The sequence below is a fragment of the Leptonotus elevatus genome, chromosome 1, assembly GCF_054856555.1.
Source record: "Leptonotus elevatus isolate MCC_2025b chromosome 1, RoL_Lele_1.0, whole genome shotgun sequence".
Classification (NCBI taxonomy): Eukaryota; Metazoa; Chordata; class Actinopteri; order Syngnathiformes; family Syngnathidae; genus Leptonotus; species Leptonotus elevatus.
In genome coordinates this window covers 14,521,901-14,536,662 of record NC_141239.1, presented here as the reverse complement: position 1 = coordinate 14,536,662, position 14,762 = coordinate 14,521,901, and the positions used below count along the sequence as shown (strand labels likewise).

General features: G+C 40.8%; 2 protein-coding genes across 3 annotated transcripts in view; one reads left to right on the top strand and one right to left on the bottom strand.

Moving 5' to 3' along the window:
* LOC147180983 (semaphorin-6B-like) overlaps positions 1-3,804 on the bottom strand; it is a 47,633-nt gene extending 43,829 nt beyond the window's left edge. For both annotated transcript variants that reach the window (XM_086075981.1, XM_086075999.1), the window contains exons 1-2: positions 3,381-3,804; positions 3,235-3,306 (exon numbers count right to left, since the gene is read on the bottom strand). The gene's annotated coding sequence lies outside the window, so the exon portion shown is untranslated. The remainder of the gene's footprint in view (positions 1-3,234; positions 3,307-3,380) is intronic.
* Positions 3,805-4,170: 366 nt separating this feature from the next.
* Positions 4,171-14,476, top strand: LOC147180982 (alpha/beta hydrolase domain-containing protein 17A-like). The gene is made up of 6 exons (XM_086075931.1): positions 4,171-4,373; positions 4,886-4,971; positions 6,874-7,322; positions 7,399-7,593; positions 7,881-8,060; positions 10,022-14,476. The coding sequence occupies exons 3-6, from the start codon at positions 6,877-6,879 to the stop codon at positions 10,245-10,247; spliced, it is 1,047 nt and encodes a 348-aa protein (XP_085932057.1). The 5' UTR covers positions 4,171-4,373; positions 4,886-4,971; positions 6,874-6,876; the 3' UTR covers positions 10,248-14,476.
* Positions 14,477-14,762: the final 286 nt, after the last annotated feature.

The window sequence follows — 14,762 nt, the reverse complement described above, 5'->3', positions numbered from 1 at the left end:
ACATTTTTCTCACTATTTTTTTTATTTTTATTTTATCTCTCTGTTATTGATTTTGCCATCTATTTGTTTTGGTTGGTCAAATAGACTTGAAGCTGTCACATGACTCTGGTCAGCCAATCCAAAGTAATGACTAACACTGTCTCCACTTTGCTGCAGTAGTCATAGGTAGTAGAAGAAGAAAGACAACTAGCTAGGCTAAATGTTAGCTTACGTTGTAACTACATTACATTTGTAAACTCTTCTTGTCATTTGTATTGCGGTGAAGTTATAATAATAATTATATGCTTTCTAATTGTCTATTAATCCATTTCACGTCACAATCACAAAACTGTTGACTACACACGAGGATTTGCGATCGTAAATACTAACCATATTAAACATTTACAATTGTTGACCATGCAGCAGATCTGGAAGTAATGATCTGTCTAAACCCACTCCACAGGGTAATCACTCAAGTTAATATTTCAGAGACATCTGAGATTTGGCCACTGGATTTAATTGCAAGGGGAGGACCCATTGTCGCTATGTATGTACCCCACTTTACAGATTAAACAAACAGTACCTCGCGCAATTTTGTGGTTGGCAGAGGTAATATTGTACTTTGCAGAGCGACGCAAGCATGAGAGAAATGTCATTAAAAACCCTGTAAAATTAATTCAGAATCTTGTTTCTACTTTAATTTACATGTTTGAAGAACCTTGCTGACAATGTGCAACGATTTAGAACTGAGTAGTACTGAATTGCGGAAATGTAGCGTTTAAATATTTTTGTTGTTGTTAGTTTTTTGTTTTTTACCATTTCAGTGTTGCAGGTATTTTGGGGCACTAAAATGGCACCCATTGACGCGTATGGGCATCCAACATGATGTCCCATGGGCCCAGTGTGGAGTTAGCTAGCTAGTTATGCAAATGGGACTTCCCTGGACGCCACAATATACAGGACTGCTGGTCGTTATTTAAATTCCCAAGCGAGTGTACGACACTACAGATGTGCTCTGTCAGAGTCTGCTGGCCAAGAGAAGTTTGTTAGTTTGCAAGCTAGTCCTGCAACGACTGGAATAGACAACACGTCAAATGTATAGCAACTGGGACTTTTAATGTCAGATGTTGTTTTGGTAGCAATGACTGAAAAATGAGTCAATTCTGATTCCCGCCTGATTTAGCAATAAGTAGCTCTAGGTTCAACAGCGGATGAATCTAAGAACGGCAGCGGTTAAACCAGTACGAGTGGCGAATTCAGTCAATGTTCCTCTCGGTGTACTAAAGGTAGAAGAGGCTATTTGCAGGCAATTGCTTAAAGTATCTACTTGGCGACAAGAATGGAGAAACTCTTAAATTTCTCCACTCAACATCTCATCTAAACATCATCGCAGAGAAAATCACAAAACATGCTCCTCGTGAAGCACCCCATGCTAATCTGCCGCTGATTTAGTCTCTAAGTGGACAGCTATATTATGCTGCCATCCAATCTATTTTTCCGTGCTTGAGATGCTCCTTTTGTGGCTTAGTATGTGTGATTGAACAGGGTCCTATGTGATCAATAGAGCTCATTAAGTGTCCCTGTGGACGCCCAAAAGGCTCCCTTAGATAGCTTTTACGTGCAGACAGCTACGCTTTATTGCTTCAAATAGTTCCCACTTTGTTTGTCGAGTAGTTGGCTCCACTTAGGAGGTTGTTTTTATGGGTTTAGGTCTATCAGCTCGATTATGTTAGATGCATTTGGTATTTTTGTGGGCAACCTTGTGGCTAGGCTTTGTATGTACGGTATCAATTTTAATACAGATCCATTTAACTTTTATTAGTGAAATGTCATCAAATAATCCTCTTATCTGTTTTGACTCTGTAGCATTTTGTCACATGGTTTCCCTGAATTTGGCTATAACTTGACCTCAGGTTGGCATTTAACAGTTGTTTAAGCCTTTGCAGAGATCTTGTTCATTTCATAATTTAATTACTGCAGGCTGCCCTTTGCATGCTTTATTGTACATGCAGATTAATGGTGTTCCCCTTGCTTGGTTTTCTATTATTATGTGGGCCATGAGTCAGGTCATCGCCGCAAAACCGCCTTCCAAATGGAGGCTGAGGCTGCACCTGTTGTTGTCCGAGCTTGCTGCAGTGTGCTGGGGCTCCGCACCTGCTCACGCGGCCGCTGTATGGCCGTCTGTGTGAGCGTCAATGCTAACAGGGAGACCATTCACACTCGTATACTGACTGCTGTCTGCTGCCCCTTTCCCTCAACGCTTGTTCACCCGCCGCTATCATTTCTCTCTATCGCTCTTGTCCCGTCCCTTGTGACAGATTGCAATCTGACTTAATTACTCTCTCCTACGGCCACTCTGCGGTGCATGCCTGTTCGTTTACCCTTATTAATTTGGTCTCTAACCTTTTGTTTTCACCTTTCAACTCAGACGAGAAACATAAACCACAACGGTGGATAAATTAATTGGTTTTGGCTTTAATGATGAAAGCTACAAACAATAAATAATCCTGCAGCTATACTAAGTCATACAGTAAGAGCTTAAAGGGCAGCAATGAGTGAGCATGTCACGATGGAGGAATTGGGTGTGAAGGTTTTGTATAATTTACATGACCTGGACAAAGGATTCCCCCATTTCCATTAGTTTTCTCAAAATTACCATGGAAGCGTCAAATTATTATTATCAGACGATCATTTCATATCAAAACTTTTTTAATGTAGGCTATATTTTGATATTTTCAATGCATACCAAGCATCACAAGATAGACATTTGCAATCAATTAACTCCTAGCGTCTAAATAATCAAATCTGACCTTTACTATGGTTATTATCAGCAACCACTAACTCATATCATGAATATGCCCTGGGGACCCTTCTAAAAGCAATAGATACCCCCGTGGTGATCACGACCTGTGCTCTAAACAACCAAAATGTCAAGCTTTGCAATGAAATACTTACACTGCAGCGTTTTAATGCAAGGAAGTGCATGAATCATTACTGTACTTTACACCCAGAGCTATGCAACATGTTAAAGAATATAATCAATAATGCAGCAGTGCACAACATGCAAATCTCAATAAATAAAAAAAGGAACTTGCGGTAGACACAAAGAGCAGTTCAGATGGTGCCAAGTGGATCTCTAGTGGCGAACCCACTAATGCAGCAGCGGTACGTCGCACATGAAGAATGTACAGTGCCAGCTCATGCCATCCACGCAGCACATTTGCGCCTCTCATTCGCTCCACTTGGCACACTCACCGCACCAGATGGGTCAGGTGGAGCAGGTGCCAGTCGCCCACTCACCCTCTCTCCGTTCGCTTCTCTTGGGTTCTGGGGAGAAAAGGTGGGAGCCGCTATTAAAAGAAAAGAAAAAAAAGAAACGCAGCTCAACAGCCGCACCTCACCTGTCTCTTCCCTCTTCTGTTGCTGCGCCTCGCCGGAGCATCACCGTGTAGCCAAACTAGCGACTCCAAAACGCCTAGTTTGAGTTTTTTTTTTTTTTTTTTTTAATCCTTCCACGGGAGAAAGACTTCGCAATCAAATTAGGATGTTCCCTCCCTGTAGTCCGTTTTTATGTCTCAAGTCCTGCAGCCTGCGTTGAATTATCTGCAAGGGGACCGAGCTGCCACAATGGTCTACACTTGCTTGGACGTGCAGATCAGCTAAATGTAATCGTCCTTTTTTAATTTACAGTGGCGAGGTGAAATGTCCAATGCAGAGCAGGCCATAATTTACACCCACCACGAACACACACACAAGCACACACACAGAACAGTCCTGCAGTGGATCAATGATCAATGGAAGACCCCCCTAAGCCAAGTGGTGCTCTCTCTCTCTCTCTCTCTCTCTCTCTCTCTCTCTCTCTCTCTCTCTCTCTCTCTCTCTCTCTCCCGCGCACGTGATTTAGAATTGGTCCGTGTGATATGACAAATTTAAACTATTTTCTTCACAAAAAAAATCTGCTCTTGCGTTCCTTGATTGAAAACTACAATATAATACAATACATTTTATAAATTCATATAATATAATATAATATAATATAATAGAATAGAATAGAATAGAATAGAATAGAATAGAATATGAAGATGGATGGACGGATAATATAATCTATGAAATTGCAACGCGTTTGTGTTTGATTGTTCACAAGCGCGATGCAATAAAGTTATTTTCCAGACAAGACTCAATTCCCTGACGTCACTTCCGGATTTAATTGTACAGTGCTCGAGGAAAAAAAATCTCGTAGCCATATATTTAATCCTGATAACCACCAAAAAGAGCCGTCAGTATATTTGAGTAAAACCATCCATGTCAAGACACAAAGAAGACTGTCGAAGTGTTGTGCTGCTTGTGCGTACAAATAGGACCACAGCAGCCTTCTGACAACGTACCGTGAATTGGTAAGTAGCTAGCTCGGATGCTAACAGGCTAGCTCTTAACGCTAGCTGTCTCTGTCTGGCTAGTTGCCTTGCTAACGATAGCTGTTTGATTTACTTATATATATTTAGACAGTATCCCGGCATCAACCCGCACAATAGGATTCACGTCCAAACGTCATGCGCTTAAGCGCGTTTACTGTGCATAGCTATGAAAAGAAAGCTATATGCCAAAAAAACAAGGCAAGCGTTAGAGGTGATCGCATATGATAAATTAGCATATCTGTCTCGGCTGACGGTCCTGGAGCTCATGTACCATTATTAGTCACAGATATCAGCAGTGATAAACACATCTAGGCCATCTGATCATGTCTGAAATATTTGATTTCGACCTTTTTTCACCCTACTAAATGTTCTGTGCAGTGTATCGTGTGGTTATGATTGTTTCCCCTCTTATTTTTGTTGTTGCAATACTTGTCAATTTGGTATAATTTGTAAAATGAGTGGTGATATTTAATATTTTGTTTATTTTAAAGGTCCATCTGGCTAAGTGACTACAGCATAAGATCTTGGCACCATTGTGTGCCAGTCCAGTCCAAGACCCAGGGACTTTAGAATCCAGGTAAAGTCATGGAGGAATATTATGTAGTGCTTCCCAGTGGTTCCGTAAATTGTAATTAATTGCTTCTACCATAAACTATGATCCCAAAAGAGTTGATTATTTTTTCCAGCATTGCCCTTAAAGCTAAACGGCTTTAAGATAATTTGATTAAAAAAAAAAAAAAAAAAAAAGCATCAGAAGTGAACGTGTATATGCTCATTCTGCAAAAACTATTCATTACGTCCATTAAGAACCCATGCTAAACTTAGCTCATCCACGTATTACCAAAATCTTAGTCTCGGTTCAGATGTGTCACTTCAACAATGCTCGTTTTATACCAATGACGACTTTCCCATTAGGCAGGGCTTTTTGCCATCTTAGGGTGTCACAAAAACCCCCAACTGAGGTTATGTTCCACAAAAAAAAAGAAGTAAATATTGGACTTCATGAAGAGCGAACCAGACAGGTGTTGTTTGCATCTTTGCATTTGAGATTGTAGCATGCACATTATTAATACAGGGATGTGATTTTTCCGCAAATTCGCGGAATTCCGCTTTTTTTATCTCCAAAAATAAAATGTTACAATTTTTGAAGTGGTAAAAAATCCGATTTCGTCTCAACAGTGTTCCATTTTAGTGTTTCCGTAACTGAAATGAAACTGATCTTGCGATTGGCTGAAGTCTCCGTGTTGACCAATAAACGCGCTTGTTATAAAGGCATAGGCGAATGCCATTGTTTGTTGACCAATAAACGCGCTTGTTATAAAGGCATAGGAGTATGCCATTGTTCATTTCTCAGACGTTTTTGCCGGGTGTTTAAAGAAAGATGTCCGTGATCGAACGCAAAGATGCTCCGCGAGTTAAGGAAATTGACAAGATCGTAAAAAACAAGTTTCGATGGGACTGGTTAGAGAAGGATATATCTACAAATGTTGGAAAGAAGACTGTGACGAATTTGTTCAGTGACTTTATTCGGAAGATCGATCGTGCCGCGAAAGCGATTTGCATTTGGTGCCGTGATACCATTGACTATGGTGGGAGAGGTTTCAAAGCTCTTGAAAGTCACGCAAAGAGCAAAAAACACGTGAAAGAACTCCAGTCAAGAACAACAAATTACTCCATCGCTGGAAGTTTCGGTGCCCAAACGAAAACTCCAAAACTTTACGGCCTCCATCCCTTATTGACATCACAATCAGAAGCGGTAATAGAGAGACGTGATCCACCCCAACAACCTGTACCAGTTGCTGATAGAGTCGTGAATTTTGAGGTCGGTGGTAAACTTTTCAAATTAATCGAAATCAAATTTTCGAAAATATTATAACGTAATAAAAATGGCCATAAATATTTAACATGGTTAATCATTGACACAAACTCAAATGAATGCTGCATGTTTGCACTTTTCAGGTTTCAATATGTTGACTGTCTTGATGTATGCAGTTACAGAGATGATCTTAGTCAATCATGCATTCGACGAATGCATGATTGTGTTTTTACCAGAGCTTGCTGCATGAGGTATTTTATGTTTTTGTTATGCATTATGTATTAAATTAAGAATGATTGATTAAATGATTTATTGCATGGTAAATATATATATGATGATATTCTCAGTCATAGTTTTTAAAAACAAAGGCAGTCCAATGTTTTTGAATGTGACTGATTTTGAGTTGACTAAAACTGCAATTTTATATGGGATAGTTCAATATACATTGAAAATTTATGCTGCTGTTTTGTCTATTTCTTTGTCATCTGAGTGCATTGAAAGTACTTAAAAACACGGAAAACCCATGAGCTCTGGACCTAGCTGAGTGCCCGCGGCCCCCACACCCCCGGCTAAATTTTCAGATAATTTCACTTTGGTCAAATCACATCCCTGTTAATAGAAATGCAATGTGCTGCTTCTGTTTGTTCCCCTTTGGTCTAGCAGAAGATGAATGGTCTGTCCATACGAGAGCTATGCTGCCTGTTCTGCTGCCCTCCTTGCCCCAGTCGCATTGCAGCCAAATTAGCTTTCCTCCCACCAGAGCCCACATACGCACTCCTCCCTGACCCAGATCCTGCGTCTGGAGCTGGAAGTGCATCCGGTTCCAGTACTGGGAGCACCCTCCCTTCTCTCGGCGCTCCCGGGCTACGATCACGGTTGGGTGCGGGTAGTGGTGGTGACAGAGGAGGTGGTGGAGGCACCAGTGGGGCAGGAGGAGGTGGTAGTTCTGGGGTTGGGACTGGATGTGAGAGCAGGTGGAAGCTGCATCTCACGGAGCGAGCGGAGTTTCAGTATTCTCAGAGAGAGCTGGATGTGACCGATGTGTTCCTGACCAGGTCCAGCCGAGGGAACAAAGTTGGATGCATGTACATACGCTGTGCCCCGAATGCCAGGTATACAGTTGTATATGTGATTCTGGTAACTCTTTTGGGTTGTCCTTGCTTAATTTCCCTCCTTTTTGCCTCTCAGGTTCACCGTGTTGTTTTCACATGGCAACGCTGTCGACCTCGGCCAGATGAGCAGCTTCTACATCGGCTTGGGCACGCGCATCAACTGCAATATATTCTCATACGATTACTCAGGCTACGGGGTTAGCACCGGCAAGCCGTCAGAGAAGAACCTTTACGCTGACATTGATGCCGCGTGGCATGCCTTGCGCTCTCGGTAAGATGGCCGAGGCCAGACGTTCCTGTCGGCGTACGATCGACGTTTGATAGCAGAAAAGCACCGAAATACATTTGGAACTATTTTTTTTCTGTGCAACTTTAGAGGCATATTTCTCTCAATAGTTTTGGTTAAATTCCAAATTGCATATGTATGACTTGTTGTTCATTTGTAATAGTCTTATAAGCTGATTTGAGCGCTGTTAATTACGTCACAAACTCTGCAAAAGATTGTGAAATGTGACATTTTCCTCTGAAACGTTTATCAAATTCTGCCATCTGCCTCAGGTACGGCATCAGCCCTGAGAACATCATCTTATACGGGCAAAGCATCGGCACGGTGCCCACGGTGGACTTGGCGTCACGCTTCGAGTGTGCTGCCGTCGTGCTTCACTCTCCTCTCACCTCCGGCATGAGGGTGGCCTTCCCCGACACCAAGAAAACCTACTGCTTCGACGCCTTCCCCAAGTAAGCTTTTTCTTTTCTGTCGCCAATTTGAACTGAGCTTGTTAGATGAAAAAGGAAACATGATCATTTGTTGTTGTTTTTTCTCCCTGCAATTTAAAAAAATAAAGATAAAGGTACATTAAAAGTCAAAATGATACACAGTGCAGCATACATTTACTTTTTTACTTTTTCTTTGAGCGTTTTAAAGTATCATCACCATCATCATCAGCATTTGCGGCAACAGAGTTTGCCAAGGCGGGCGAGACAAAGAATAATGTAATTTAATTATGCCTGTTTTAATGGAATTTGGTACATAAAGGTGGCATTTGGTGATTTTCTTAAACTGAAGAGCAAAAAAGCATGTAGCCTATGAATATTTCTTTACGTGCAGACATGAAAGACAGTGTGTAGACAGAAGCAAGTGGCGCAGGAGCCTTGGCCGCATCAAACTAATTTTTTAAACAGAAGCGCTTGGAATCAGACGAGCCGTGGCCACATTATGCACAGTTGAAACATTAACACTGCTTGAATGTAAGAAAATAAGAGTGTACCGTCACTTAAGTAATGATTAAATTCATTCAATACATGTATTGAAAATATTAAATGAAAATCATACTCCAATAAATGTTAAAAAATTATTTTGAAGACATTAATTAAAGAACATCTAAAAGCATTTGAGTTTTTTTTGTGGATATATATTGAATATTAATTGGGGGACTAGTGCAAAGCCAATTTAGTATGGGTCGGATCGGTATTGAATCGGTCTATATTTCAGGGTTCCTACGGTCATGAAAAACCTGGAAAGGTTGTGGAGATATTGTGTGGAAAATATTTAGGATCCATAAAATAGTGTAGTGATTATAAGACAAAGTAAAATAATCCGGACCGGTTTGCCAAGTTGGTCTGTTTTGTTTGATATGCACACATGTTTAGTCTATTGGTGGAAGGTCAATAACACGTTTTAAATACCAGCAGCATCAGACACTCCTTTGTCAAAAGTAATGGTCTGTGTAACCTTCCTCATGTGAAAACAAAATCTATAACATTAAAGTTCTATGGTCTGATATTAATGAAGGGTAAAAATAACCCTCTGAGAAATACTGTACTTAGTAAGGTATGTTTGCAAAGGTCAGACGATTTGATCCAAAAATAACAAAAACCAAGGCTGTCCAAAGCCTTTCATCCAAGGGCCACATTCAGGGAAAAAAATAAAAGAAGGCAAAAGCCCCACACTTGGATTTATGTTACAGGTCTCATCATGTGTTTCTTGCTTGATTACAGAAATTGCAAATTGTCATGTTTGAAAACGTTAAGCTATTGCAAAACGTTTTTTTTTACCAATCTCCCATTTAAAATAAATGTGATAATATTAGCACAAAAAGTTTTTACTGGCCTCTGATTTCAAAAGTAGTTGGTCATCAGTTTGTTGTGCATATTGCTGGCGTTGCGCCGAAACCTCATAAATCACAAATTGGTCAATTAAAATTATTTCAAATTGACAATGCAGAAAATATTCCAAAATAAAGTAGATGTTTGCTAATGTTTTATTTTGAATAAACACAAAGATGATCTGCTTTCATGGACGACGACAAAAATGTGAGAAAATTGTGGCTGTCCTGTGAAAAATGCTTATGTCCATTAAAAACAATAAATATTTTTGGGATGTCTGCGTTCAGTTTCATCCCATAAACGTTAAAAAAGAAAAGAGTGTTTTTCACAGGACCGTGATGATATTTACTGTGTTTACATATTTGGTCAAATCTATTGTTTTTGAGCATCCCTGTGTGTAAAATAATTTATTAACAGAAACAAAACACCTTATTGTGGTAGTTTTGGAACATTAAAATTTGGACCTGCAAGTCGTATATTTCTGTCTTGCCGGCAGCGTATAATGCAGCATATGTTTCTCAATGTGCTTCCCCAATGAGTCGCGACCAGAATGAGCTCAAATCAACCTTTAATTGCTTTTTCCCCGCCTGCAGCATCGAGAAGGTGTCAAAGATCCCGTCTCCAGTGCTCATCATCCACGGCACCGAGGACGAGGTCATCGACTTCTCCCACGGCCTGGCCCTTTTCGAGCGCTGCCCCAAGGCCGTGGAGCCCCTGTGGGTGGAGGGCGCCGGTCACAACGACATTGAGCTTTACAGTCAATACCTTGAGCGGCTACGGCGCTTCATCAACCAGGACCTGGCGGCGCAGCACGCCTGAGAACGCAACAACAACGGCCTCGCTGCAGCTGCCAGGGTGTGTGCGTGTTTGTGAGATGGTGAACGTGCACCGTCTGTGTGTCTTTTAAACGACTTGTTACTTTTTCAAACGATTGCATTCAATTAACAGTCCGTATAAGATTTGAGCTTTAAAAAAAAAAAAAAGAAGTTATAACGTGTATTTATCTGTAGTGTAGTATGTTTATACAGTGGGCGGAGTTCTACTGAGAATTTGAAAATGAATACAATTGAAAGCTTTCTTCTACCAACAAAAAAAAAAGTAACAACTATGTGTTTGGTTCAAAAAGGCACACAGATGTCATTTAAAAGTGAATGATTGATGTCCAGGATGTCAAATCTTGGATTAATATTCTTATCACGGTCGTGTGCGTGCGTGTGTGTGAGAGGCAGCTCTGAGGAAACAAAATGAAGGACGACCTTCTGACTTGGCTAGTGGCAAGTGAGGGAAAACTTTCTAGTGACTTAACAATATTGATGTTTTTTTTTGTCTTATTTGTGTGTGCTTGTTTTGTGTGTGTTTGTATGAAGAATACCTCCACAGTTTGACCAGCTTTTTAGTGGATGACAATACTGGTCAGACCTCCACTTTGTTTATCTGTCAGTGGACATCCAACTGACTGGCAGATAATAACTCGCTCGGGGGCGGGGGGTTGGTGGGGTGAGATGGTTAAGCACCACTTAACCATACTGCACCCCCCCGGGAAAAAACAAAAACCTGGCCATTTCCTTCCTGTTACCTGGCAGTGCCGTAGCTTTTGCCTTTAAACTCTTAGCTGCTCCTCCTGACACGATTGTGATTGGTCCCCGTCTTAGCTGGCTGGAATGTTTGAGAGGTTGTGTTTCTGTCATACATGTCATCATCATGTATGTGGATGTTTTAGCAGTTCTCATGTTTGTTTGAAAATTGGCTCCAACCCGTTAAAGGGGAAGTCAGCCCCCCCCCCCACCCCCCAAATAAAGCGTGACAATTTGTTTTTATGTAGCCCCAATAGTCTAAATACAGTATTCTGGTTAATACTACATGAGTTTTTATCAATATCAGTAGGCGGCCATTTTGTCACTTACTGTTGAGTGAAAATGACATCACAGTTGCTCAGGTCTCAGGTAACAACCAATCACAGCTGAGCTTCAGAAAACAGATGAGCTGTGATTGGTCGTTGCCGGAGCCCTGATTAACTGTGATGTAATCTTCAGTCGACAGCCAGTGGCAAAATGGCCGCCCCCTGAGATGGATAAAAATGGTTGGATTTTGCGACTTAACTCATATTCCACTAATGTAATATTAATCAGAATGTCTTGTGTAGACTAGTGAGGTCAATATAATATTATTGTCAAGAAATGTTGACGGTTGACTTCCCCTTTTAAGGTGAGCATGTATAGTAGACGGGAGCCATTAAAGGTCAAGCTTCTATCGTTTAGCGCAAAGCTAAAGAACATTTGAGCTCATATCATGCGCATGTTCAAACTCAGGACGACAGTGGAACCTCCAATGTTGAACATAATCGCCTAAAGTTGCCCTTAGGTAATAAATTTCACGGCGTGTTCACATTCAAGGGCCAAAGAACGCTAAAAAAAAAGAAAAGTGTTGCTTCAATGACATCATGTGGCATCTTGGTGCCAAAATACTACGTTGAAGTGGATTGAGGAGCTTCATGTAGTGCTTTGCCGCCATCTGGTGGCATCTTTTGGCAATTTTAAGGGAGAGCGTCAAATCGCTCGCAGATTTTCACTGTTAGCGTAATATTGGCTGTCGACTGCAAATTTCAAGGAACACAAATGCCAAATGGATACATTACAGGGGTTATAAAAAGTCTACACACCCCTCTTCAAGTCCCAGTTTGACCAAGATCAAAATAAGTTTGAAACTTTTGTCCCTACCATTAGTAAAGTGTACACTGAATGGGGTACAACTAAGAAAGTGGTAGCAAAATTCTTCACACCCTCTTATAACTGTGAACGGGATGTTATCGTGCAGAAATCACGTTTACACTTGTGTTCATTGGGAGTTGCCAGCATTTCAATTTAAATTTCCTGTCGGTTAACCCCAAATCATGTTTGGATGTTCTAGTAGGCTTTTTATGACTTTTTTAAAATGACTTTTTTTGGGTGCGCTAGCAGGAGCCTGATGTGTGTGTGTGTGTGTGTGTGTGTGTGTGTGTGTGTGTGTGTGTGTGTGTGTGTGTGTGTGTGTGTGTGTGTGTTTTGTTGCTAATACTTAACTGATATTTTGTATAAAACAAATACCATTGAATTAGTGAGCAAAAACCAGCTCCAAAGCATCCATATAAAGAAGACGGGAATCTGATAACTTCACCGTTGTTCCATATTTTCTCCTCTTGATGACTTTGTTCACTGTGTTCCATGATGTATATAATGTCTTGGAAATTATTTTGTACACTTTCTCGACTGATACTTAAGAACAGTAACTGATGCAGTGGAAGCCCAAGGCTGGGAAAAGCCTACTAGAACATCTGAAGTTCATTCGGGGTTATTTCAGAAGTACTTTAGCCCCTTCAAGACCCATAGATGATTGCAGTGGACATAAAATGCTTAATTTGGATGATGTCAACACTTATGCTTCCTGATTGGATCCCAGCTAACCAATCGCAAGTTGATTTGCAAGGATGTTCATGTTTGGTATGTTTACAACATGTCACTGCCATACCATCCTGGCGTCCACTGTAACAAAAACATGAGATAGCCCTCAAAAAAATTTCTCGTGTTATGCGTGGAAAGAGTCAAAATCAGCACAAATTTTAAAAAATTGTCCAGCAGAAAAAAGTGCGGGTCTGAAGGGGTTAAATAGTGGCAGGTGTGTGCTACCGCCTTTTCAATACGAGTTTAAATGTGACTGGTTGATTGTGAACACAGCCACAGTTGTAAGAAATGCATGCAACCGCATTATCTCAGTTATATTTATTTCCTCAAAAATATGTTTTTTTTGGGGGTGGTTTGTTTTTCAATGGAATTGGGCGGACTTTGACGCGGGTTGGACTTTGGAGGTTCCACTGTGTTGGCGTCTGGCTCTACCGGTGTGAGTTTCAGATTCCCTTCAGCCTGCCCACTACTTCCTGTCTGACCCAAGCCGTGTGTCACTTTGTGTGGGGCAGGTTCCACCACACACACTCAATACAGACGCGCGCGCGCGCGCACACACACGCACACACACGCACACATTCTCCTTTGCACTGCAACACTCATACTCATGTACTGTCCTACAGTATATGTACACATTGACGATTATATATATGTATCAGATAAAGCATGAAGAAAAGCAGGTCTTAAGTTGAGCACTATTGTAACAAGGGTGTAAAGATGTAAAGTTTGTGCGTTGTTGTTGTCTTGGGTTGGCCAGGTGACTTGGCTGCCAGTTGGAGAGAACCTGTAGGACCAGTTAGTACACCTTCACGTGAGACGGAGCGCCGTTGTTTTTGTTTTTGTTTTTGTTTCTGTTTCTTTTGTATTTGTGACGGGGCTGCTCGGATGCGTCATCCTTTCAAACAGGGAATCTTATCCGTCGTCTTTAGCGTGGTTTGCGTGTTTTTGAAATCACGGAGATCTGTTACCACCTTAAACCAGGGATCTGCCACATGTGTTCGAAGACTTTGTCCACATTTTTCTCAGCATTAGAAGTTAAGAGGCTCCTTCCCGGACAAGTCTTGTTTTCAGGGATCCATCTCGCATGGGTTTTTGGGTGTAAATGTAACCGTTTTTGATGCGCCACTATGGTTGATGTTTATTGTTTATTGAAAGGGAAGGGAGGGGGGAGGGGCAATTGAGCAGTGAAAACTGTATGCATGTCTATTGTGTTATGCAGAGCAAGTGATGGGGTGGGATGTTCTCTCTAATATGTATTCTACAGTATATGAGGGCAAAGGTGAACCAATGGCATTAGATCTTGGAAGCGCTTTAAAAGAGAAAAAAAAATAAAGAAAAAAGGACATTTATTTGAATTTTTTATCGCTGATTCCAACTAATGTGTGCTAAGTTTTGTCCTGGGGTCAGGCGGGGGGGGTTACTTGAACGATACTAGTGGACTGTTTATACTGTATGGTTACTGTACTTACCTATTCTATTCTTTGTATTATGATTTGTAATTTTATGTTGCTTTTTGAACTGAGACTATGATGTAATGGAATTAATACATGGGACTGAATCTTGACCTTTTTATGGATAACAAAATAAAAGATCACTTATGTACAAAACGTATCATAGTGGTTTGGATTAACAGTAGTGTCAGTTGTGCTATGCAAATGACCGGGCCCAGATAGTAGTGCACATTTGAACCCGCATGAGGTAATGGAATATTTTACATCCAAAGAACAGGATCGTTTGTTTTATTTGAAGTAGTGATTTCATGTGAATAAATGGAGACACACAACAATTCCATTTAGAGATTGGAGCTCAGGAACGTGGCAGGTACTATTTTATTTATTTATTTAAATGTGTTTAATTGAAATCATATGTGAACTTGGCAGAAATATGTTCTCTCTCT